General features: G+C 37.1%; 1 protein-coding gene across 10 annotated transcripts in view; it reads left to right on the plus strand.

The window, feature by feature from the left end:
• Positions 1–26,456, plus strand: part of CHD7 (chromodomain helicase DNA binding protein 7) — a 145,129-nt gene that overhangs the window by 109,331 nt on the left and 9,342 nt on the right. For all 10 annotated transcript variants that reach the window (XM_085573853.1, XM_085573852.1, XM_085573851.1 and 7 more), the window contains 20 exons: positions 190–433; positions 5,007–5,183; positions 6,520–6,663; positions 8,909–9,164; positions 13,676–13,886; positions 14,365–14,560; positions 14,794–14,961; positions 15,619–15,798; positions 16,006–16,116; positions 16,203–16,408; positions 17,318–17,517; positions 18,093–18,252; positions 21,334–21,423; positions 22,013–22,116; positions 23,484–23,613; positions 23,892–23,964; positions 24,183–24,237; positions 24,956–25,184; positions 25,353–25,561; positions 25,702–26,379. In XM_085573853.1, the coding sequence (XP_085429979.1) occupies positions 190–433; positions 5,007–5,183; positions 6,520–6,663; positions 8,909–9,164; positions 13,676–13,886; positions 14,365–14,560; positions 14,794–14,961; positions 15,619–15,798; positions 16,006–16,116; positions 16,203–16,408; positions 17,318–17,517; positions 18,093–18,252; positions 21,334–21,423; positions 22,013–22,116; positions 23,484–23,613; positions 23,892–23,964; positions 24,183–24,237; positions 24,956–25,184; positions 25,353–25,561; positions 25,702–26,379 (3,821 nt within the window). The remainder of the gene's footprint in view (positions 1–189; positions 434–5,006; positions 5,184–6,519; positions 6,664–8,908; positions 9,165–13,675; positions 13,887–14,364; positions 14,561–14,793; positions 14,962–15,618; positions 15,799–16,005; positions 16,117–16,202; positions 16,409–17,317; positions 17,518–18,092; positions 18,253–21,333; positions 21,424–22,012; positions 22,117–23,483; positions 23,614–23,891; positions 23,965–24,182; positions 24,238–24,955; positions 25,185–25,352; positions 25,562–25,701; positions 26,380–26,456) is intronic.

Raw genomic sequence — 26,456 nt, forward strand, 5'->3', positions numbered from 1 at the left:
AGAAGTGTACATAGAAGGGATATATCCATGCTGACTGCATCACAAATCATAACATTAATTTAAAATGCAAAATATTATGATGCCTTTTCATTCTAGAAATATCTGGTTTATTCCGGTTGTTGCCTTACTGATTGTCTACATTTTAAGTTGGGAATAAATGATTCAGCTGGTTTTTATTCTTGTTTTCAGACGAAACTGCATTTTAGCAGATGAAATGGGGTTGGGAAAGACTATCCAGTCCATTACGTTTCTCTATGAGATATATTTGAAAGGAATCCATGGTCCTTTCTTGGTTATTGCACCATTGTCCACAATTCCCAACTGGGAAAGGGAGTTCCGCACCTGGACAGAGTTGAATGTGGTTGTGTATCATGGGAGTCAAGCGAGTCGGCGGACCATACAGTTGTATGAAATGTATTTCAAAGATCCACAGGTAAAAGCTCTTCATGATTTTTCTTTTTCTCTTTTTTTGTATATACTTTACAGTTGTTTATTAATTTAAGCATCAATTAGTTTTTCAGTGCGGTATGTTAGGTTTCAGTTAAAAATACAGATACATGTATTAAGAATGCTTTTTAATAGTGGCCAGTATCTCTCTGGGAATAAAGGGGCACCATGAAATGGTGCAACTTTTGTTTAGAGTTTCACTCTTTCGTGCAAGGTTTTTGTTATTTTGCGTTTTTGAGGGGAGCTGACAGAAGAGATTCTTAATAGAGAAACTCCTTTAAGTGGAACTAAGCTTAAAAATCAATCATTGCCTACCATTCCAGGAAAGACCTGCTTGTAGAAATTAAACTTGTCAATGCCTCTTTATCAAATTTTGTAAATCAGATATATTTTGAATGTGTGTTACTGTGCTTAGGTTGAATAGTTGTGAGGGAAGGAAAGCAGAAATTACTAGGGGTAGAAACAGAAAATTATTTGGAAAACAGAACTAAGAAGATCAGCAGATCCCTACTCCTAAGTGCATGACTTTTCCCAGAGTAAACAGAACTGGGGGAAAATAAAATGTGCATACATTGAATGTTAGTGCAGAACAATAAAATCTGCCTTGCGTAAGAGAGAAAAAGGGTAGAAGTTTAACCTGTGGAGTACTATTTTCAACTGAGCTTTAAAAAGTGATAGTGGTGAATTCATACATTTAGATTTTCTTTAAAGCATTTCATTTTACACTATAGGACATTTTGTTTAATAAACTAGAAGGATATAAAATCAATATGGCACACATTAAGTGGATTTAAAACTGGCTAGCTGATATTTCTTGATGTAATTGTTAATGAGAAGTGATTTGCATTTCCAGCATAGTTCTTCAGGGATTGGTTCATGTTCGTGAGGTATATAACTTACCAATGACCAGAAAGAAAACATAAAATCGTTACTGAGGAAGTTTTCAAATGACACAAAGATGTGGAGAGTGGTAAATGATTAAGACAGTTGATGGATACAGAGTAGGCTGTATTACTTAATAAACTGGATCCAATCTAGTAATATTTAGAATACCTAAATACAGGGCTGTCTGTGGACAAGGAATGAAGATGATTCTTACCATAAGGAGAGCTCAGCTCTGGGAAGGCTGTAAGACAGAAACAGATCTTTTTTTGTCATGGCACATGACCAGTTAAACCACTGTGACACAGTGGTTAAAAGGGCTAGTGTAGTACAAGTGCATGGCAGGAAAAAATCTAATATAAAGATGAAAAACGTTCTCCTGTTTGTGAGTGGTGTGATGAGTGGTCCAGTTCTGCTTAGTTCCCACTTCATGTCCTCAAAGTGCATCAAAAAACCAGAGTCTTAGAACAAAGCTATGAGAGAGATTGCAAGATAGAAAATATGCTTTTACAGGTAAAAAAACTGATTAAAAACTGTTTTGAAGGTGATGACTGTGGCACAACTCCATATGCCATTAGGGCAAACAGAAAGAGCTATATATTTAAATATAGTAGAGAAACACGTATCAATTATATTAGTTAGAAATTACAGCTGTGTAGTCTAGAAAACAACTGTTTTCTCAGCAATTTATCAAATAAACTTTTAAATTAAAATATTATCTGTGTTTATTGAAGATTTATTTGAGTAACAGTTGCTTCATTGAGGTCTAGTGGCCCAGAGAAGTTGCTATGTCCCAGTCCACAGCAGGAGTGCTGGAACTAGATGATCTTTAAGGGTCCCAATCCAGGCTGTTCTATTAATCTCTAATACTCTTTATGATAATTCGCACATTTTCTTACCTAGATGTATAATACACAAATGAAGTGGGATTGAAATCAGTTTTTATGATTTTAAAATAATTTCTTAGCAGAGATTGATGTCTTATATAATTTAAAAATTTGGGTTTATACAGATACTGTCTCTGTTGAATTATTTCTTGTGTTAAAAATCATATTTGTTTGCTATTTGAGTGGCGCTTGTTCTCAGCATGTTCTTCCCCTTAGCATGAAGCCTGAAGGAATGTCATCTGAAAAATCCCAGTTACTGTGCAGATTCTTAGTTATTTTGGCAATATTATTTCATTGATCTAAAGGTAACTAAAAGGATCTACAGCAAGATGCAGCAGATAGTTTTGTTCCCCCATTGCCATATTCTTAACTCAATTCTTGCCGTGAGCATGGCAGTCATTTTACCCCATAGCGAGTAATGACAAAGCACTCATGGCACAGAAAAATGAATTATTTTCTGCTGGTTTTGCTCCCTGAACTGTCTTAAGAGTTGAATCAGACATTTACTGCATTTAGGGATAAAGGAGAAATGACAAGAACTCATCCTTTTGGTGGCAGCTGGCTTAGATGTGTCACAAAATCACCTTCTGTGTTCCATTCTTTGTAAGAGTGTCAGCTGTGAAACACAAGGTGGAAACCAAATTACAGGGAAAAAAAAAATCTCTCCATGCTCTGAAAAAAAGATTCCCCATGTAGTGTTCACTCTGGTATTCTCCAAAGTATCATCACTGGAAATGTGATGGAAGACAAAAAGGGAGTGAAAGAAGACATGATTTAGCAGCATCATTTCTAGTTCTCTTGCCAGACACATCAATCCAGACATCAGGCATTTTAGGCTTTTTAGGTCTTAATATGAAAAGAGGCTTCTCAATCTGAGCTGTTTCTCAAAAAGACAATTGAACATTGAACATTGGGAGTGGCTTTTGAAGAAAAATAACAACAGAGAATATGCATAAGAAGCACCTACCCCTGCAGTAGTGTCATTTTTCAGACTCAGCCCCATTTATCTGAGTCAAGTTGTTGTTCTGAAATGCTAAGAAGTAATCAATAACAAAGTAAGTTTCTGCAGTGTTGCAGAACAGTAAGGACGTGGTGCTATCAGAGACATTCTGCTGTGAGGTTCACATAGAGAAGCCTGTTCTGGTGTTCTTGAGCAATATAAGCGAAAGGTCTTCCTAGGGGCCCTTCTGTGGCTGGAATATCAAACAAACCATGAGCTTTTTCCTGTATTGTCCCACTCTGAGAAGAAGTTCTGCTTTAAGATTACAAAAACTATATGTGCCAAATACAGCTAATAACAGAGTCTTGGAAAAGAGCTGGCTTGATTTGTGATGGAAATTTACTTGGCTCATGAAAAGGATACAGCATTTCAGTTTGCTGGCTTTCAAAGCAGCCCACTTAGTGTATCTTCATCTGCCATTTGTTAAGTAACAGCTTTTTTTGCCTCTAACAAGATAAATATTTCTGGACTATGCCTTGAGAAAGCATTGTTGAGCAGGTCATTACTCTCTCTGAAATGTTTTTGATTTGAGTAGGCAGATTTAATGCTGAGTTCAGGATATCAGGTTTTTAATAATTTCATTGAGTCAGTAGCCAGTACTGGTCCTTATGGTTTGGAGAGGATTATATGCAGGTCACTTATAAAAGGATTCAGTCTTGCAGAGGTCTAAAGGAAGAAATGGTCACCTTACTGTAAAATATGTGTTTCTTTTGAAATGTATTCAATATACAACCCGTGACAGAGTCCTTTGAAAATGTGGAATAGCTTTGAACTTATGTAATGCTCATCCTTACAGAGACAGTTTTTCTGCACAGACCTAGTGACACTGGAGGTACAAAATCACATTTTTCTTTGAAAAGCATTGGGAAGAAGCATAGCATAATGTCAGAAAGATGCTCATTTCATGCTCCTGAATAAAGTTTATTCAGTTTTTTTTTTAAGCAGTCTTTATATCAGTGCTGAAAATAAGACTGAACTAATGAACTAGTGAATATGGTGTCAGACATCAAGTTAATTGTCCTGTTGAACTTTGCTTAACACAGACTTACAAAAATATTATGAAATTATATGCTGAGATAGACATTCTCCATTTAAAAGCTCAGATATTTGCTTCTTCCAAAGCTGTTCACTAGAGTTGTTGTAGATTCCCCATCCCTGGAAGTGTTCAAGGCCAGATGGAACAGAGCTTTAAGCAGCCTGGTCTAGTGGAAAGCTCATGGCAAGGGTGTTGGAACTAGATGCTCTTCCAAAGTCCCTTCCAACCCAACTCTTTCTATGAACTGTAGGTGTTTTGAATCCCGAGTGTCTACTGTGGGGAAAAAATTATAACAGTCAGCACAATATTTAAATAGTCATAAAAAGGAAACCTTAATGCACTTTTGCTGTATTTGGATTGTTCAGGAGGACCTTCATGCACCTTCAATTCAGAAGGAGAGAATTCCCTTGACAAAGTCTGAAAACCTTATTTCAGCATTGCAGCAATACATTAATGCCTCAAGGCATTAGTATAATCCATATGAATTACAACTCAAATACTTGTATAACTTCTTGGTAATCAATGTGCAGTGGTTCTGTGGCCTATTTATGGGATTAAAAATAGCTATCATGAAGCCAGTAGCAAACTTACTGAATTGTATTTCCCCATTTAGTCAGGAACAATGACTTAATTTGCTTTAAATGTCTTGTATATTGTACTGTTTTGTATTTTTAAAAAATAAAATTTGAAGGTGAAACAAATTGCTTCCTTCTTTGCCAGGGAGTTTACTTTTAACATTTGCTGCTCTTTTTAGGGTCGTGTGATAAAGGGGTCCTACAAGTTCCATGCCATTATCACAACATTTGAAATGATCTTGACTGACTGCCCAGAGCTGCGTAACATTCCATGGCGTTGCGTGGTCATTGATGAGGCCCACAGGCTGAAAAACAGGAACTGTAAGCTTTTGGAAGGACTCAAGATGATGGATCTGGTCAGTTTGAACATCTCTTATCTTTGAGTCTTCTGTAGTTTTATTACTTCTGATTTACGGTTTAATCAAAAAGTAAAATAAAAGGGTTTTTTCTCAAGTAAATCATAAAGTGTTAAGAAGAATAAGAGAATGCAGATGAGAAACTATAAAATACCTGGAAGCATATGCATACCTTCAGTTTTGGAGTGCTGATATTTAATAAGGTTTTTTCATTGATTTAGATGTAGAATTATGTGGATTCTTCTAAGACACAAATTTATTCTTTCCTTTCTCTCCCTTCGTGTGACTTAATCCATAGACACTTCTTCACACACACATTTATTTAAAAGTGTAATGTGGTCAGGTGGCCCAATTTGGCCATGACAGGTAAACTGCTCTCCATCAATATCAGTCCTAATTTGTTAATTTGTTGTGTGGCCATAAGGATGTTCTTTCATACTGACTAAGGAAGGGCAAGTGAGTTGGTTTCTGATGCTTACATAAATATGTATTATGTTATATGTACAAAATGGGTGTATTAAACTCATAGAGAAAAATTAGATTATGTGAAGATATTTGCCATTTGAAAGACACAATAATTACTTCATTTTGGGCTGAATATTTTTTTTAAATATGAGAACAGGGCAGTAATGCTGAGCTAATATCTGTAAATCAGTCTGTAAAATGCTGTGTACCTTTTGCTTTCCTTATTGTGGCCGCTGTTAGAGGAAAGGAGAGCTTATAGTCTTACAGACTACAGATAGAGATATAGGACTTTTCACACTAGTTCTTGTTACACTGCTAAATTTATGTTTGGCTCTGGACTAGTTGCTGAACCTGTCTGGGCTCCTTCTCTAAAACAATATGCTACTTTTGTCTCTGCCATTCTCCTGCTCTTTAGCATGTAATAGGAAGGTAGAACGCTGCTTCAGGTTTCCAGTTAGGTCTTGTGTTGATCTCCAGGCCTGAGGAGATCAGTGAAGAGGTCAATTAAAATAAATAAATAAATAAATTTTTACTGGAAATCATGGGTTAGGTTCAACTGTTAGTTTGCCATCTAAAGTTCACTGTACTCGTGAAAGGGTTGGAACACTGTGGACCGGTAAAATCTGTTCTTGTATCTTGGAGGACTTTAGAAGCTGCTTAAGTAGTGAAGTGTTTTTCTGGGCTATCACTGAAGGAATGCCAGAGTACAAGTTAGAAATATCTTGAAAAGAGTTTTATGTGAGTAGCTGGGGGAGGGGAGAGGAAGCAAAGGTGAGACAGACATATGGTGACAAGGGGAAAGAATTTTATGTATTTTTCCATTGGAAATTAAAGTGATGGCTTCCTAGGCAACTGTTTCTTAACCTTTCAGGAGCATAAAGTGCTGCTTACTGGAACCCCTTTGCAAAATACAGTAGAAGAGCTGTTTAGCTTGCTTCACTTCTTGGAACCAGGTCGCTTTCCATCAGAAACCACATTCATGCAAGAATTTGGGGATCTTAAAACTGAAGAGCAGGTAAAGTTATCTTGCACACTTACTTTTCTATTGAGATGCTATGAATTTATCCATTTTATTGTATCAGAACTTAATTATTTGCTTTTTAAGACAGTACCTACGTATTTGCTTCCTGGAATACCATGTTGGGTTTATATTTTTTCTTTTTTTTTTTTTTTTTTTCCCTGTGTTTATTTTCATTTAGTTTAGGGGTTTTTACTTTTGGACAAAAGTAATTCTGCCTTTTCACTCTTCTGGTTTTTTTTGTGTTTTTGGTTTTTGTTTTGGGGTTTTTTTTTCAGTCCTTTGTCCATTAGTCTTGCAGAAAGAGGAAGAAATTCCCTTTATTAAAATGGAGTGTTTAAAAATAGAAGTGGGGTGTCTTGTAATGATTTCTGGATGAAAATACTTCTATGAGAATTAACTTGTCAGTTGACATTCTTCCTTAAGCATCAGAGTGAAGGGACTCTCCCTGTCTGTGGAATTAACATCTGAGAGTATTCTCAGTGACTTAAGTGCAAACAGGAACATACTAGAAACCCAGTTAAGCAAAAGGTAACCAAATGGAGGGAGGTTTGTTTTTTTTTTACTCGGAAATAGATTTCTCGAGCTGTCAAAGAGAAGAAACGCATAAATCAATACAAAATGAAAGACCCTAGGTGCAACATGTTTTATATCTCAAATGTACAATGTATTAAAAGGCCAAACCACTTTTATATTAGGAGTTAACTGAAGCATGGCATCTTAATTTGGCCCTTTGCTTCCTGTGGTAATAACTGCATGTATTTTTATATGTAACTTTGTTGGCTTTGTCTGAAAATTCAAGTTTTGGTATCTTTCAAGTTTTGACTGCTTGAATTTGTTGACTTTCTTTGAGAACAACTCTTTCACACATCACAGTCTAAATTAGAAAATATCTCTTCCTCTAGCCCCTGGCCTCCTGGGGCTATAAATATCCTATTTTGCCTCCCTGGCAAAATAGGATATGTTTCCATAGGTTATGCTATTATATGTCAGTCAGAATGGACACTGACCTGACTGAAAGTGAGCCAGCTCTGATGCAGAAGCCATGTAGTCCTGTTAATGAAGTGTTTGAACTGGAGCTAATATATCCTAACTCTCAACATAGCTTTTGTGTGGCCAGCTCAAAATGACTGGAAGCTTTTGAAGCCATACATGGAACTATTAGTAAAATAATGCCCTTGGCTATGATCAGAAGTAGAGCCTGGATTGCTTGGTTCAACAAGTTCAGGAGAACTTCTGGATCTGTTGACAATCAGATGTTTTGGAATTAGGTTTGTCTTTCAATTGGTGGGACAGATTATATGTTAATGGCTTGGGGTTTTCTCTGCATTCCTTGTGGTGCTCTGTGGTAATTACCTTTTTTTGTTCTGAAGTTGCTTTATTACTAAGGGAATTATGTAAATTCAAGATAAAGTGTCTTTTATTCATATTTCTGCTGTGCAGCTCTGCATCAGGAGACGACAAATTTCAGGGTGAATTATTAGCTCTTCAGCACTGAGATGGTTTGTACTTCAAAACATGGCCTAAAACAACCTAAATGCCAGGTGGTTTTGTTTTGGTTTGTTTTTTTTTATATGGAAGACATTACAGCTTTTTGTGTAAAGGACTTTAGCTTTTTTTTCCAAGGAAAACTGACATTTTCTTCTTTGCCCCTCCCACCCTTTAGGATGTCTTAATGAATATGCCACAAAACCTAAGAACACTAAAAATTATCAATGTCATAAATGGTAACAGAAATAGTGTTTTCATTTTTAGACCAGTCCTAGATAGTTTTCTACTTCAGTGGATGTTAAAACTAGGGAAATAAGACAATCATTAAAAGCAGATACTTAAAGTGGGAAAATAGCATTACATACTGATTATTAATTAGAAGTGAACTGCAAAAGTATCTTAAAAGTGTAGATTTGCTAATTTAACAAAGGGTTAGCTCTGCATGACTTGTGTGCATTACTGTCCATGACTAGAAGGATAGTTCTGAGTGAGGTCTATTTAATAACAGACATCATAAACAGAAGGGCTACACACCAAAAATAGACTTTAGAAATCTGTATGTCACTGAGTTAACAAGGAGAACTTGCTGTTGAGTCACTGAAGAAAGATTTTTACAATGCTCTCTACTTGGCATCTATACATCTCTATTTGAGGTAGAAAACAAGGTTTTTAGAGTTAAGGAAATTGAAAAATGAATATTTGATTTCTAGTGGTTTTAATTCAGTTATTTTATTAAACATCTGTTTTCCAGGTGCAAAAACTGCAAGCTATTTTGAAGCCGATGATGCTGAGACGTCTCAAAGAGGATGTGGAAAAGAACCTGGCCCCCAAAGAGGAAACCATCATTGAAGTTGAGCTGACAAATATTCAGAAGAAATACTATCGTGCTATCCTTGAAAAGAATTTCGCATTTCTTTCCAAGGGTGGAGGTCAGGCAAATGTACCTAACCTATTAAACACTATGATGGAACTAAGAAAATGCTGCAATCATCCATACCTTATTAATGGTAGGCTGCTTACTTTTCTCCTCATTTGAAAAATAGTTATAAAAATGTTCACTAGGTATAAATTCTATTTTAGTGTGTCTTTTTATTTATTAATTTATTTTAAGTAGAAAAGTGAAATAACATTTTAGATTCTCATAGGCATGGACATCTTGCTAGCCAGGACAGTGCTGTTGCTTTTTTCCAAGGCTTCCTGATAGACTTGGCCCTGACTGAGTTAATGTTGGTATTATAAAGTTCTCCTTTCTGTTATTTGTGGCAAACATGACTTCAGTTGTCATGTAGGTTGTTGGATGCTGGCATGAATATGGTAATTTTTTCTTCACTTACAGTTAGCTGTTTTGCTTACTTTCTTGCTGTTGAACATCATAAGGGAATAACTTAAAATTTCAGAATAAAAGTTGCAGAGTAAGAAATCGTGATCAAACCTGCTTTTATGACCACCTGTTGTCAGTTACTTTTCTTAATTTGACTAGTAAGAGAAGGACTAGGGTGAATGTCACATTAGACTTCAGTGACTTTTTCTGGTATTGGTTTTAGATCAGGATTATTTTTGGCAAGTAGTATGGAATCATAAAATATTTTAAGTTGAAATGGAGCCACAGGGATTATTGAGTCCAACTCTCTGCTCCTCACAGAACTACCTAAAACTAAATCATATCACTTAAGGACCAGATGGTCCTTGAACTCTGCTTGTGGCATCATGGCCTCTTCCTTGGGGAGGCTTTTCCAGTGACCAACCCTGTGATAAAGCAACCAGCTGTGGCTGAAGTATGCTAAACTTGTATGTTCTGGTCAGTTCTTCCCTTTGAGGGTGTAACACAAGCCTCCATACAGGGTTGCATTCTACTAGTTTCTTGTTTCCCAACTCCTGTTTCTTACTAGATATGATTTATGGTTGGTTTATGCTGGTTATGGGCTTTATGATAAAAGGCTGTTTTGTTCCAGAGCCATATGTGTTTTCAGGTTTTTTACTGTATGACTTCCATATTGCAGTACTTAAGTTTTTTGTTTAAATGGGGGGGAAAATGCTTAAACTGATTAATGAAATTACATCTAATTACATTTCATGCACAAGTAATTATTCTGAAGCCATAATATAGGCTTACTCCAAAGTACTTCAACTTGTCCATGCTGGTGACTGTTCAGTTTCTGAACTCATGACATACTAAAGTAGCTTTGTGGTTCTGGTGCAGGGTTTGTTGAGGTTTTTTACATGATTTTTTTGCTTGAGTTAATCCTTTGTATAAATGAGTTTATCAGAATAGTTTAGGCTTTTCAGGTTATGTGTGTCTGAATTGATGCTTCTTGGCTTTCAGTTAGTTTTTAACCTTGCTATTATTTTTCCTTATTTCATGTTTGTTGAAAGAAAGAAAAAAAAAAAAAGAATATTTTGCTGCTACTTTGTTTTGTAAAATAGAGTTTATGAGCAGTGATTGCAGTGTTGCCTACAGCAGTGATTTTTTTTTCCTCAGCAGTATTATATCATGTAATATAATTAAGAGACTGATAAAGTTCAGGTGTTAATTTAGAAAACCTCAAATATTTTTTTTTATTACTGTATCTTAATCATAATAAAGGGAGGTGGGTTTGTCTCTTGAACACATTTGCCTTTATCAAACATTTTTGTGATGTTTGGAACCTTTGGACTTGTTTGCTATGATTCAGCAACATGGCAGAGCCTTCAGATTTCAGGGGAAAAAGAAATCCTGATGTGTTAGTGTGGAAATGGAACTTAATAAATACATCCTTTGAAGTTCTAGGACAGAAGATACTCCTACATGGTGTAGTCATCTGAGCCAAGGTTTTATTTTGCTGATTGATATTTAACAAATTTGTAGTTAATGTAATGGCACACGTTTATTTTATTTCTGCTCAGAGTTTTGCAGTGCAAATACTTATGGTTGCATAGTATTCTCTTGATAAATGATTTCTTGCAATTTCTGTTGCAATCTTGCAACAGAACAAGTTCTGTTTTCTAAGCTTAACTGCTTTTATAAAAGTGTCACTGAATCCTCATTTTCTTCCCATTTTGTGGGGTTTTTGAGCAAGCATTTGTATTTGAACATTTGAATGTGTTTTGTTTTGTGTAAGAGTTGCAAGCAACTCTTCCATATAACTATATAATATATAGTTAAGGCTATATGGTGGAAATATTATGGTAGGAGTTGAATGTAAAGTGGGGTTTTTGTTTCTCTCTTGATTGACAGATGTGTTCTGCTGAGACTGGGAGTAGGCTTCTAGAGGTAGTTACAGCATGTTGGGTATTGTCCAGCCAACTTGGGTGAAGCATTGTCTGTCATTTTTCTTAGGGCTGGACTCCTTTTTTTCTCCATAGCAACCATTCTCAAGTATTTATACATCATTCCTCTCTCTATCTCCAAGAACCAGCAGTGGGGAATGCCTCTATATTTACACATCTTTTTGGTGTTGAACACCAAAAAGGCTCCTTACTCTTCTTTTTTTATGCCCTCTTGAGCCCTGGAAGCCTCTCCTAATGAAGAGTAGAAGTGGAGGATTCCCGGATTGACCAACCACATATTCAAATACCTTCCTTTCATCCTCTGCTAAATATCAGCTAGAATAAGAAGTAATTTTACAGACCTGCAAGTACTGCATCAAAAAACTTTTGGGTAACAGACTGCTCAATGGACATGATGTAATTGCAATTGAAGTAGGAATAAAAAAAAATATATAGCCTTCTACAGGATTTAGCTAGGACAGAGTTATTGAAAGAACGAATTTTTGGAGTTATCCATAGTGGATTTGGGCCTTGCTAAGATCAAACTCTGATACTGTAAATTCACCATTTAATGAACTAGATTTTGGGTTTGTTGTGGTGTGGTTTGCAAGAACAACATCTGCAAAAGCATATTGGGTTGCTTTACAGTAGTGAAACTTAAATCTGGGTATTGCAGTTGAATCAGAAATAATTGCTGTAACCTGGAAAGATGACTGAAATTACTGTATAGGAACTGCTTGACAGCCTGCTGTATCCTGGAATTGCCAAAGTTCAGTACAGAATGGGTGATTTAGTGCCCAAAATTCTGCCTGATTTACAAAGATGGGCGGTGATATGATTGAAGGGAGCTTTGAGTGTCTGCTTGCACTCATTTCATTTGGGCTTACTTTCCTTTTGTGAAAACCATTAGGATGATTCAGGGAGTCCAGATCAGGAAGATCCAGGGACATAAAACTATCGTGAAATGCAGTCACTCAATCTGGAGTCCGTGGGGTTCTGTACAAGCGAGTAGTGCGAGCGCATGGAGCAGCACGGAGCTGTCAGGCAGCCTGCCCCGGCTGGGATCTGCTTCAGATCCGCGCTGCAGCAGGCGCCGAACCAGGCATCGCACAGGGAGGGTGCGCTCCGTGTTTGTTTACAGGCATCTCCTCAGAGCTGGGATTTGAGAGAGGGATGCTCAGCAGAAGCCTGGCAGTAAGCTGCTCTTCCCCCTCCCCCAACCCTTCCATCTTGCCTCGTGCTATTCTAAAGCAGTATTGAAGCTGAATATTAGACAAACTAGAAATATTTTATAAACTACATTTTGTTGAAAAAAACAAGCAGACGGGGAAAAAATGTGGCTTAAAAAAAGGAGCCATCCTTTCTTTGGAAATGAAATAAGCCTAGAACAAAGATTCCTAACATTTTACATGCCAAGATTGGCAATCTGATAGTTCTTGGAATTGTCCACTTTGTAGAAGTGACATAGAAATGGAATGAAAGCATAGGAGAGTTTGAAGAGAGAGCTTGAACCTGGTCTGTAGTCTTCCAATAATAAGCAGAACAAGGAAATAGTTGCTGCTGTGCATATCATTCATAGACAAAGCAAGTGGCAAGAGAGAACTTTTGACTAATACTGGAAAGAATAAATACATTGAATAGCTTCATCAAACTGAACAAAAAAATACATTCAGTGAGAAAAAACTAAATAGAAGGTAAAATAATAATTTCATAGCTGCTGTCCCCCCCCCATTTTTTGTTTGGATTTATATTTTAGAATTAATAATGAAAGCAGCAGGTTCAGGTCATGTCGATGTTTAAGGCTGATTTTAGTGGTAGATATTAAATGTGATTTGTGTTCCTTATATTTTCCTGTAGAAACAAGACATTGTTTTCTTTCAGGTTACATTTTTAAAAGGAAAAAAAAAATCAATTTTATCAGTTGAAATAGGCTTAATTTTTTTCACCTTTTTTCATTTTTTTTTCATTTTTTTCATTGAATTGTGTGTGTCAATGGTTCTATGAATTTATTTAGGAAATAGTTTAGTGTTGCTCAAAAGAGGAGAAAAAGGAATTCATTCTCAGAGCTATTTTTTATTTACGCTGTATTTGTGTATATGTTTGCTTCAAATTTAAGCTTAATATTTTTTATAAATGTTTATTTTTTTTATAAATGTTTGTTCACATAGTGCTTAAAACATTCCTGCAGTTTCTATAGGATATTGAAGGCAAGCTCATTGTTTATTAATAAAACCTTTTGCAGTGTTCATGTATTGCTGTCCAATCTTTGCAGGTGCTGAAGAGAAAATTTTGGAAGAGTTTAAAGAAACACACAATGCCGACTCTCCAGATTTTCAGCTCCAGGCAATGATCCAGGCTGCTGGCAAGCTCGTACTGATTGACAAGCTGCTGCCAAAACTGAAGGCTGGTGGCCACAGGGTGCTTATCTTTTCCCAGATGGTGCGCTGCTTGGACATACTGGAAGACTACCTCATTCAAAGACGGTGAGAGCAACAATATAATACAATTATAAATAAACTGTGCCTTCCTCAGTGACCACTGCATTTAACCTGTGAGTAATCCATACAGAAAGGGAAGAAATTAAACCAGTGTTTTCTATGGTGATCAGACTAAGGGAAAGAGGAAACCTGGAGATTGCAAGTATTGAACCTTTTATTTTGAGTGAATACAAAATGACCTCATATGGAGAGCTTTAAACCTCTAAGTTAAATGTTTTGGTGGCTCTAGAGTTTTTTAGTTTAGGCCTAAATTTTTATTTAATTCCTTGAAGTGAAAGTCTGTTCTTTACCAAAAAAAAAAGAGACAAAGTAGTTTGCTTTTTCTGATGAAGTTAGTCTCTTAGTTTCTTGTACTTCTAACCCCATAGAAGCATATTTGTCTTTGTTGGTTTTAATTTCATATTCTTTTAAAGAAGCAGTGCCATTGCAGTACAGCAATCCCTATAATGCATCTATTTTTCAGGTACCCGTACGAACGAATTGATGGTCGAGTGAGAGGCAACTTGCGTCAGGCAGCTATTGACAGGTTTTCAAGACCTGATTCTGATAGGTTTGTTTTCCTGCTGTGTACAAGGGCAGGAGGTTTGGGCATTAATCTTACTGCTGCTGATACCTGCATCATTTTTGATTCAGACTGGAATCCCCAAAATGACCTCCAGGTAATATTACAAGAGATGATTTTATTGAAAATTTTTCTTTACCTTTTTACTGTGAAATTTTCTTCACCTACAAGAGAAATTATCTGTTGTTGCTCTCTTGAAAGCATAAACAATACAATATTATTTGTATTGGGAAAAAAACCCTTTTAAAGTAGGTTCTCTGTATTGGTCATTTCAAATTCTTTTTTCTTCCATTTGAACCTGTAACTGAATATCTGCCTTTGTTTTTTCAGGCTCAAGCACGATGCCATAGAATAGGGCAGAGCAAATCAGTGAAAATTTACAGGTTGATAACAAGGAATTCTTATGAAAGGGAAATGTTTGACAAAGCTAGCTTGAAGCTGGGTCTTGATAAGGCTGTGCTGCAATCTATGAGTGGAAGAGAAAATTCTACAAATGGGGTAAGGATTAGCTTCTTAAGCTGCATTATCAACAAATGCTATGAATGTGTTGCACTTTGCTTGCCTGTTTGTGTTTTAGCTGGAGAACAGTGGTTTTTTGAGATGGAGTGTGGCTGATAGTTTAGTCGGGTTAAATAAGGGCACTGGCTACATGAACTGGCTCAGCCTATCTAATGGCTCACTTATTGCCAAAAGAGGGCAAGTGGAGTCATGTTCCTTCAATCCTGATCCATTCTCATCATTCCACCCTTTACATTATGTTGATCCTGGTGCTTTATGGAGTTCTTCTAGTTAGCTTTTGCTGGTGTAGTCTTTTTGCTTTGGGACTTATTTTTGCTTTAGCTTTTTGGTCAGGTTAGTAAGTTAAATCTGCTCCCAGGAGAGTTTAGCAGCCATCAAAGCTAAAGGGATTCAGTGACAATGAATTATTAAGTCGCTTAAACCACTCACATAACTTCACCCTGAGAATTTTGTTTGTATTCTTCTTTAAAAGGTGATTTCAGCATGAATGCTTAATTGATCACCACCACATTATTGTAGAGTTTCAATTCTTCAAATGCCAAATAAGGGGGCGGTCGATCTTATTGTGCTGTCAGATGAACACATTGGCTGGTGTCAAAAAAACCCCAAAACTGTAGCCCCTCTTATGTGTTACAGGTGCAACAGCTGTCTAAAAAAGAAATAGAAGATCTTCTTCGAAAGGGGGCATATGGTGCTCTGATGGATGAGGAAGATGAAGGGTCTAAGTTTTGTGAAGAGGATATTGATCAGATTCTCTTAAGGCGAACACACACAATTACTATTGAATCTGAAGGAAAAGGCTCAACATTTGCAAAGGTATGCATTCAGAGGAAAAATGAATAAAATGTGACCAGAATAGATGGATGTATATTAAATTCCTTCTGTGTCAATTTTTTTTTAGTGTACTTGTGTTTTTTCTTTCTTCACACTACCTCTTCCTAAGTATTGTATTTGCTAGTGAAAAACATGTATTCTTCATAGCATGCAGTTAAGAAACCAATCCACGTGTTTTTACTTTATTAGGCTAGTTTTGTTGCATCTGGGAACAGGACAGATATTTCTTTGGATGACCCTAATTTCTGGCAGAAGTGGGCAAAGAAAGCTGAGCTGGATATTGATGCTCTTAACGGAAGGGTAAGCTTTATGACTCTTTCTAGTACAATTAAAGATTTCCTCCCCCACCCCCTTCCTAAATGTATACGTTTTCCCTATCATTTTAGAACAACCTTGTTATTGATACACCAAGAGTAAGGAAGCAAACCAGACTCTACAGTGCAGTCAAAGAGGATGAACTGATGGAGTTTTCAGACCTGGAAAGCGATTCTGAAGAAAAGCCTAGCACAAAGCCCCGTAGGCCTCAGGACAAATCACAGGGTTATGCAAGAAGTGAATGTTTCAGGGTGGAGAAGAACTTGTTGGTTTATGGGTAAGATATGCAAATAAAATATACTAATTGTGGCTAAAGATCTGAAAATAAATTGGATGTAGTAATTATTCATCCTTCTCTTGGACACATTCACATACTATCCTACTGTATAATGCCTATATATGCCAGTCAGATTTGGTTTCGGTTGCTATATATATAAATTGCACTTATATGTGTTACTTAGTTTAAAGTATCTGAGTGTGTCACAGATGGCTATGAGCTCACTGGTAAGACAAGTGGTTTTGTGATGACAGAATATTTGTTTCTGGCTTCTCAGAGTAAAGAATTCTTGAGTTAATGAGTTTCAATCTCTCTTTTCTAAGTGTTGAAGAGAGTAATAGTGTATTTGTAAAGAACAAAGTGGTTTTGAAATCAACAGTCAATCTAGACTTTGTCACCACTTAAATTCAGATAGTTGATATTTTTCCCATTGAGTGTGCTAATTTGAATTTTATCTCTTTGCTAGCAGGTAGCTATGTTTGACTACTAACATGGTGGCCTTCAGAATGACTAGACAGTTTATTTTATAAATTAGTGCACAACAGTTGCTAGTAATAGGTTTCTGGTTCAAAATAGCAATGGTTCTTCAAATGCCATGATTGTAGGAATTGTCTGAGTTTCCTATTTGTAGCTTCCTGGGAACTTTAGAGTTAAACATATGTACTTTATTAATTTGAATGTAGTTCAATTGCAGCTTTACGAGCAGTGAACTTATTGCCTGTTCTGCAAAATAAACATTCTTAACTCTTTGGTGCTGGAAGTTGAATTCCCTGACATAACTTGCAAATGCAAAATGCATTAGCGCTAACACAGGAGGTCCCAAGTTGCTTGATACCAGGAGTTAAATTGAAAGTCACAAATTATAATACCAGTACTCTGGCTGTTGTATTGAATATATTTTCCTTATAGCTGGGGTCGGTGGACTGACATCCTCTCACATGGGCGCTATAAACGTCAGCTAACAGAGCAAGATGTGGAAACCATCTGCCGGACTATCCTGGTGTATTGTCTTAATCATTACAAAGGGGATGAAAATATCAAAAGTTTCATCTGGGACCTGATCACTCCAACTGCAGATGGGCAAACTCGAGCTTTGGTTAACCATTCCGGTATGTCTACCACAATCAAGTAATGATGCTAGTAAATAGGAAAGAATTGCTTCAGTCGTGCTATGTATTTGGTTTAAACTATAGCCATTCTGACATGTCAGATTTTATGAGTAAGGTGGGCTTTGACTTGGTCTGTACTTAAAGGGGAAGTCTCCCTCAGACACTTTGTAGAATGCACTCTGTCCTTTAAATTGGTTTTAAACAAATATTCCAGCATTATTTTTTGCTGGCACCTACTGCTGGATTTAATCTCTTTCAAATTGCCATTAATCAGAAAGCTTGTTTCCTTACGGCCATTTAGATTCATGAGAGTTTTTACAAGTAATATTTATATAACACCATTTTCTGGCTAGCACTCTGAATTTTTGAAATCTTCACACCTAAATTTGCATGAAAGTTTTGGTTGATTTTGTTACTTGCAATTTTCTGTACTGAGTCACGTTGCTGTTCAGTTTTTGGTGGTTGTGTTGTCCACAAAGTATTGAATACTTAGCTTTAAACATATGTTTGTAATGTTGTTTGGGATGAGAGTTTTTCTGTACAGATTGTGTAAGAAATATTGGGGGATTTTCTAGGTCTGTCTGCACCAGTGCCCAGGGGGAGGAAAGGGAAGAAAGTAAAAGCCCAGAGTTCACAGCCAATGCTGCAAGATGCTGATTGGCTCACAACCTGTAATCCGGACATATTATTTCAAGAAGACAGCTATAGGAAACATCTTAAACATCACTGTAATAAGTAAGTACTAATAAATGTTTCATTTAGAGGTTTTGGGCTTTCTAAACTACATGCTTTCGAAAAGTTCACAACTTTGTTTGGATATATTTGATAGAACACAGGGCCATTTAATAGGATGTAAAGGACATTATTCCTTTTTAATTTGGGAATAATCATTTTAACAGATATCTGGATACTTCTGTAAGCTCTTTGTGACAGATCAGCACAGTTCTGAAGAAAATTATTCTCTACTTATTAAATAAGAATGGAAGCAGATGAGGTTATTTTTTTACCATAGAAAGTCAAGACTATATTCCTACACTAAGTCTACTTCACTTGACAGTTGGTTATCTTTAAATAAAAGCTGTTTGTTTCCTACCTTCTTGTGGAGTCCCTCAGGCTGGTATTTAAAGTTCTGTTCCATAGATGTTAAACTCATATATCTAGTTCTTAGTTTTGGGAGTTTCATGTAGTAGTTCACCTATATGTGGGTGTATCTTTTCTCCTCATTCTTTCTCTCCTGTCCTCTCTTGTTCTCCTCAGAGAATATTTATGTATATAAAAATAATCTATATAAATAGGCAATAATATAGTATGTAATAAATATACAGAATATTTATTCTTTCTCCTTTAAGATGAAATTTCTCACCAAACTTTTACCTGAATTGATTTGTCCTGATTTGATTTTTGAAATTCTAAACATGTTACTAAACCAAAAGCTTTGTGGATAAAGGTCATTATATATAATGTTTTATTGTTTTGTGAATGTCTCTTAAGAGCCTTCCTTATATATTTCTGGCTTTTGTTTTATAATATATTATTTTTTTTCTCAGCTTTCTTTGATGCCATCTCAGTTTCACTGCCTATATTCTCCATATAGACGCTGAACCTTGTCCCAGAAATACCTTGGTTTAGAGCTGGGGACATGGTTGATTGCTTTTGGGATTTTGGGACGTTTGGTTTTGTTTTTAAATTTCTACTCTTCATTGTATATATATCATGCAGTTGTAATGCAGTTTTACTGAAAGGTCATCATTACTTTTGTGGTTTGAATATGTGTATTGTGTCTCATTAATGCTGTTTAGTGTAAAGATATTATTGATTTGAAAAGTACCTGTGGGCTGTCAATAGGGGGTGTGATGTGAAGGAGGAAAGACATTTAAGGGGTTTAATAGTTCATTTCCAGATGCTAACCAAGCTTAATTCTTAGCTGATGACAACAGATACTCATAGAATTACATTAGTGAGTGCACTTCCAAATAAACGGCTTTCTGATTTTTCTGAACTGTTACTCAGGTCTGTTATTACATTTCACTTGCTCTTAAAGTAATAAAATTTTTTCCTGTAACATTATTTTAATATCTCAGGTAGCGTGTCTTCATTACTTTCTATATCAGTTTGCAGCTCTGACTTAAATTAATTTTTTTAATGTTATTTTTTTAATAATACAATTGAACAATTAGAAGGACTGGGAAGACTGGTAAATATGCAAGAATGTTTTCAGTTGCTATCTTTTTCCTTCACTTCCCAGATTCACCAGGACTAAATAAATTGTAGAAGCCACATGTTTTTAGCACAGGTAAAATCAAACAGAGGTGGAGCCAGTTAATAATCTGATTTCAAATTTCCTTCAAAAGGTACCAGATGAAGTTGGCTTTTTAAGAATAGGTGTCCTTTCCTTGAGTACCATGTATACTGATTTTATGCATAGGACTCCTGGAAGGTGCAAAGAGTCTATGGTTTTTGGTTTATCTTGGGTTTTATTTCGTGCTTTTCCTCTTTGGCTTGATGTAACAGCTGTTATTGCTTAATACTAAGATGATAGAGACCTTCAACAGCTTATTTACATAGCCACACAGGGAGCAGGAACTTCTTACTGGTCCCAGTTACTGTGCATACAGAAAGAATCATGTCTGACGTGTTTTGAATTGCAGACATGACCTTCATTCACATCCCTGCTCTTCCAAGGTTTGATTGAATAACACGTGTGAAACCGGGTATTGCTCTAGTTGCATCTGATCTCTAACAAGGACCTCTCAAAACTGGTGGTGGTCTAAATTTTTCATGCAAGTGGGTGATCAGATTACTGCTTCCCTGGTCAGCCTTGCTGTTCAGGAGCAGCAGCAATTCAACAGTTGCTGTGATGAATTTGGGTACAGTGAGAGGGCAGGCTGAGTAATCTCCATTTTAGCTGGTACTAGTTTTACTTCATGAACTAGGCAGCAGGGGGTGCCCTGAATTGGGTAAACATAGGAGAGCAGGATTATTTTCAAGTAGATACTTTTTCTACAGACATGACCTCTTTTCTAGTCTCCTTGAAAAGCCAGTCTGCCATTCTGTCTCCTACCAGCTTTGAGTGTGACCACAACAACTGACAGCGCTTCCAAAAACTACTGCAGTATTGCAGAAATTGGGAAAAATAAACTTGGCAACAAAGATTTTTCACTTCCTTGTAACAGTTAGGTTGTACGTAGGTAAAATTTAATAGCAGTTTGAACTATAAAGAGTAAAAATAGTTAATATCTCCCAAGGGAAATGGGGGATTATTTTTCCCCTCCATTCTCAGAAGCAAAAAGTTGTATAATCTGAAAACCTGACATTCCATATTGAGGGTTTATTGTAAGGTAGTAAAACCAGATTTTATATCTCGTTTATTCCTACAACTTCTGATGTGCTTCCAAAAATGGTATTAAGGCAGCAGCTGAGGAAATTTTATGAGATAATGAAGCAGAACAGTTACTGAAAGCCATCTGCTCAGTTGTTTACAAACTTGCTTCAATACTTCAGAGGCAGTGGTAGAGTACGTGTCTAAACTTCACAAGCTGCACTAGGTAGAACTAAATGAAATGCGCCGGGGCTGGGCTGAGCTGGGTCCCTCTCTGTGCAGTGTAAGCAGTTGCCAGGCAGGCCTGTTGGAAGCCAGCAGAAAGCACCACACAGAGGTGATTATGTGCCACCATCTGTCACGCTTCAAGCCTACCATACAGCATGGCTAATCAGCCTTGGCAGGATGATGGATGAACAGCAGCAGCTGCCAAAAGCCACTGTTGGCAAACAGTCCTGAAGTTAAGAACTTTTTCCCCCCTCTGCCTTCCTCTCCAGGGTCCTGCTGCGTGTCCGCATGCTCTACTATCTACGACAAGAAGTTATAGGGGACCAAGCAGACAAGATCTTAGAGGGTGCTGACTCAAGGTTAGTGCAAGTGCAGGTTTAGATTTTGCTTTTTGACTCTGGCTTTTGTAAAGTACACATACTAGAATAATGCAGCGTTTAAAGGTGGCCACACTGTATCTCCTATATGTCTGTTCTGAAGCAACCTTATTATTTTATGAAGCACAGTGGGTAATTTTCTTGGGGGAGGAAACAATGTGGGAAATGACAGAAGTGGATTTGCAGCTCTGCTAATATTGAGGGATTATTCTATCTCAATTTAAAACATTTTAAAAAATACTAAGACCTTAAATGAATAATATTCAGATAACCATTTGACTCCCAAAATAGAGTAATGTTGCCGGGGGAGGGAGGGGGGTCGGGTCGGGTCTGTTTGTGTTGTTTTTTTGGTTGATTAATTATTTTCAGTCATTTGTTTGTTTAACCATCCTAATTATTTTTAAGGGTATTTCATTTCTGTATTGAGTTTTGGGGTGGTTTTCCAGCTCAAAATTTATATTTACAGAACAGCGTAAACCACTGGGGTTTTTTTAGAATGGTTTGTTTTGTTTTGTTTTTTTATCTTTGTCGAGTAATACCTTTGAGAATGTGTATAATGCTGTTTTCACAGTGAAGTAGATGTATGGATACCTGAGCCATTCCATGCCGAAGTTCCTGCAGACTGGTGGGATAAGGAGGCAGATAAATCCCTTTTAATTGGAGTATTTAAACACGGTAAGTGGTGTCTCACTCTCAACAAAACTCAGTTATAAAGCTTTCAGTGTGTAGGACTGTTCAGTCATAATATTAACAAGTATTGTTCCAAAGAACTGTTGGCTTGTATCTCCCTTTTTTCTTGCCTGCATTAAAAACCTAATATGAGCTGTAAATATCAGATGCTGTTTTTAAATGTTTGCAGAACATTTGAGAGGAAAACATTACTTTCTTGGCTGTAAATAAAACAAAGCCATATTTGTTTAAATAATAGCCAAATAGTAAGATAGATCTCCATAAACTTTGCTTCCAGCACTGCTTCACTTGCTAACTCTGCCAACCAGTGTCAAAGTGGACGGTGGGCTTAACCTCTGCTATTAATCTGTACAAGTGCCTCCTGGGCTTTGTTCCAAGCAATATTTCACAAATGTCAGTGTTGAGAACTCCCGGCTCCCTTGAGTGGGATGCAGCCTTGTTAACTTTGAAAGGCTGGGGATGCAGAGCTGGCATGATATATACAGTGAGCGATTCCTGATTATAATCCCAATTCTCTGGAGGTCGCAGAGGTATTCTCAGCAGCCCAGCCTGACTAAAGGGGAGAATGATGGCTTATAAAACCTTTCATGATTACAGTTTGGCTTGAGGCTCTACAGCAGTTAGGAGCAGTGTGTTGTAGTACAAATCCTAATTGAATTGTGCTGTTCTGCCTATGTACAGCAGCTCTGTGTTGTGGGCTCAGCTGAGGCAAGTCTAGTCTAAAAATCATTTTCCTGCAGTGCACTGTTGGGATCTGCCATTTTCCATCTAGTCAACTTGGGCAGTAAAAAAGCAAACAGCAGTTTGAAAACCATAGAGGGAACAGTGTCATCTTACTGACATGCATCATCCTAAACCTAATAAGACAGGTTCGTTGGCCTTATGTATAACCCGTGTATGCAGCATTTTTGCAGCCTGTATTGAGGGTTCCAGCAGGGCTGGAGCTATTGAAAATATCGTGTGTGTGTGTGCGCTCCCGTTTGTGTCTGCGTGTTTCCACTGGCGAGTATTGAATGTCAAGAACCACTGTGAAAGTCATAAAGGAAACTTAAAGAAGTTTTTCACTTGTGAAAGATTTTTTTTTTTTTACTTTATAACAACATGAAATTTGATGCTTTCTTCACTATTTTATGTGTGTTAATGTTATTGGTGGGAAAATGTTTCTGTGCTGTTGGAATTTACCAACATGAGCAATTTTTTTTTATTAATTGTTTCCAGCATGGCGATAGCCCCTTTGTTTTATTTAATAATAAATTAATGGATCCAGAAAATTGTACTTCTACTGCCTAGACCTGTTCTATTCATAGCTGATCACAGCATTTAAAAAAGCATTTGTCTCCCACTGCGCACAGGTTATGAGAAGTACAATTCTATGAGAGCTGATGCTGCACTGTGCTTTCTGGAACGGGTTGGCATGCCTGATGCAAAGGCCATAGCTGCTGAACAGAGAGGGACAGACATGTTAGCAGATGGCGGTGATGGGTAAGGAGGACATGAAAAAATTAATAAACTTTATCAGCATTGTGTATGTTGGCATGGGTTCATATGTCATATTATACTTACATGTTGCCTGAGGATATGAAGTGATCATATGATGTACAAAGTACATAGATTTGTTTACACAGTTGAGCATGAAATACAAATGTGTAACTTGGTACACCATACTGAGGGCTTCTGTAGCTTTTTTGCTTCTGTCCAGAAAAGCAGACCCCTCTCAAAACCAGTATTTTTCTTGAAAATATTTTTAAAATATTTTATAGGGGTGAATTTGACAGAGAGGATGAAGATCCAGAATATAAGCCAACCAGAACTCCCTTCAAGGATGAAATTGATGTAAGAATTCCCAATTTTCTGTAATTACAAATATGTACAATTATAACTGATTCTCTGTATTTATTTGCATGTGTGTTTTTTAAGTTTGAGAGCTACCAGGTAAACACTCCTTACAAAGATTGTTCGCTGCTGTGTTTGAGAGATAACATATTTTTCTTCTCAAATTATGACATATGGTCAAAACTGAAAACTAAAATAACTTCTGTCTTCTCCCCAAGGAATTTGCAAACTCACCTCCAGAGGACAAAGAGGAGTCCATAGAATTACACCCAAGTAAGTCTAGAGCAAAAAAATTAAAAAGGCAGAAAGGGATTGTTTAGTGAAAGGTGAACTGTTTATATTACCACATGAGGGGATAGGAGATGTTTTGGGACAATACCACAGAAAGCTTTTTCTTGCCAAATCTCTTCATGCTTTGCATTTTCCAAAACAATTGCATACTGTCTTTGAATAATCCACATTATGGTTCTCTGGATTTCTAATTACATAGTAAAAACTGTGATGATAAAGACCGGATGTTTCATAATGCAGCCGTTGATGGTTTTGCCGATATAATCTTGAAAGTTACAAATACGTTGTTTCCTCAGTATGGAGGAAAATTGCCAAGTTTAAGTGAGAATAATAAAGCGGGAAATGATAAGCATAGGTGTTTCCTCAGAGGCAGAATTATCTTCTTTGTAATGTATTTAAAGATGCATTGCATTAATTTAACTACTTATGGTGTTCATAATATGTTTTGCATTCATAACATCGAATCATAGTGCTTGATGGTTACTTCTAAATGCTTCACAAGCATTTCTGGGTTCTTAGAGTTGGATGGTTTGATTTTATTTTCTATCTCTTGCCCATAGTTATCCTGTTTCTAATTCATTATGCACCAGTATTATAGGCACATGTTCTTATTTGATAAAACAGGAACCCAGTTATAGCCATAGAAACTTTGAAATGATTGCTGTTGGTTTTGTAGTGCAAATACTTCTCTGTTCTTTAGGCAAGCATAGTGAAAGCAATGCGGAGTTAGGGCAACTCTACTGGCCCAACACTTCAACCCTGACTACCCGTCTGCGTCGCCTCATTACTGCCTATCAGCGCAGCTATAAAAGGCAACAAATGAGGCAAGAGGCACTAATGAAGACTGACCGAAGGAGACGTCGGCCTCGAGAAGAAGTGAGGGCACTGGAGGCAGAAAGGGAAGCTATAATAACTGAGAAACGACAAAAGTGAGTTTCCCGGTGATAATCTTTCTTTAAATCTTATTTGAGCTTGTGTGTCACCCATACAGCTCTTTTGTTTTGAAAGAATAAACTAAGGGATTTTGGGGCTTCTAAACGTGTTTGGAATCTTATCTATCCCAGTGGCCTCACTTCTCTTGCTTCTTCCTTGACTAGATGGACAAGAAGAGAAGAAGCTGATTTTTATCGTGTGGTATCTACTTTTGGAGTTATTTTTGATCCTGTAAAACATCAGTTTGAGTGGAATCAATTCAGAGCATTTGCCAGGCTTGACAAAAAGTCTGATGAAAGCTTGGAGAAGTATTTTAATGGCTTTGTGAATATGTGTAGACGAGTGTGCCGAATGCCAGTCAAACCAGATGATGGTAAGTTTTAACTGACTCTGGAAATCAGCATTAATACTGTGAGACCATGGGACTTTTGAAACTTCATGCCCAGGTGTAATGATTTTGAAAACGGTGCACATTCAAACCATGTTAAACAGTACAACTTGGTGTCCTTGCAGAACCTCCTGATCTTTCCACGCTGATTGAGCCGATCACAGAGGAGCGTGCTTCTAGAACTTTATATCGCATCGAGCTGCTGCGCAAGATCCGGGAACAGGTTCTCCATCACCCGCAGCTGGGGGAGAGGCTAAAGCTTTGCCAGCCAAGTCTGGACCTGCCAGAGTGGTGGGAGTGTGGTAAACATGATAAAGACTTACTGATTGGTGCTGCTAAACATGGAGTCAGTAGGACAGATTATCACATTCTGAATGATCCTGAACTCTCTTTTCTTGAGGCTCACAAAAACTTTGCTCAAAACAGAGGAACAGGTAATGCAAATATTGTCTCTTCTGTAAACCCTCTGGGTGCTGGCTGCAGTCAAACGCCTCCAGTTGTCCCATGCACACCAGTACCAGAAGAAAAGACTACAGAACAAACAGAGTCTAAAGTTGAAGGGTCTGAAAATCCAGCAGCCAAAGAAAAGTCTGAAATCAAAGAGGAGACAGATACTACAGATAAGGACACTAAACCAGACTGTGATGCTGAGGCTGAGCCTGGCTCTGTTAAATGTGAATTGAAAGACATAGAGATGAATACAGATGTAGATCCGAAATCTATTTCTGAGAAAGGTTCAGAAGAAGATGAAGAGGAGAAACTGGAAGATGATGATAAATCAGAAGAATCCTCCCAACCTGAAGGTAATCCATTGGTCAGATCACTTCTGTGTGCTTAGCACAAGCCCCACAGATCTTGTAGCTCATGCCAGTTGGTAAGT

The sequence above is a fragment of the Lonchura striata genome, chromosome 2 (genome assembly GCF_050655825.1).
Source record: "Lonchura striata isolate lonStrDom1 chromosome 2, ASM5065582v1, whole genome shotgun sequence".
Taxonomy (NCBI): Eukaryota; Metazoa; Chordata; class Aves; order Passeriformes; family Estrildidae; genus Lonchura; species Lonchura striata.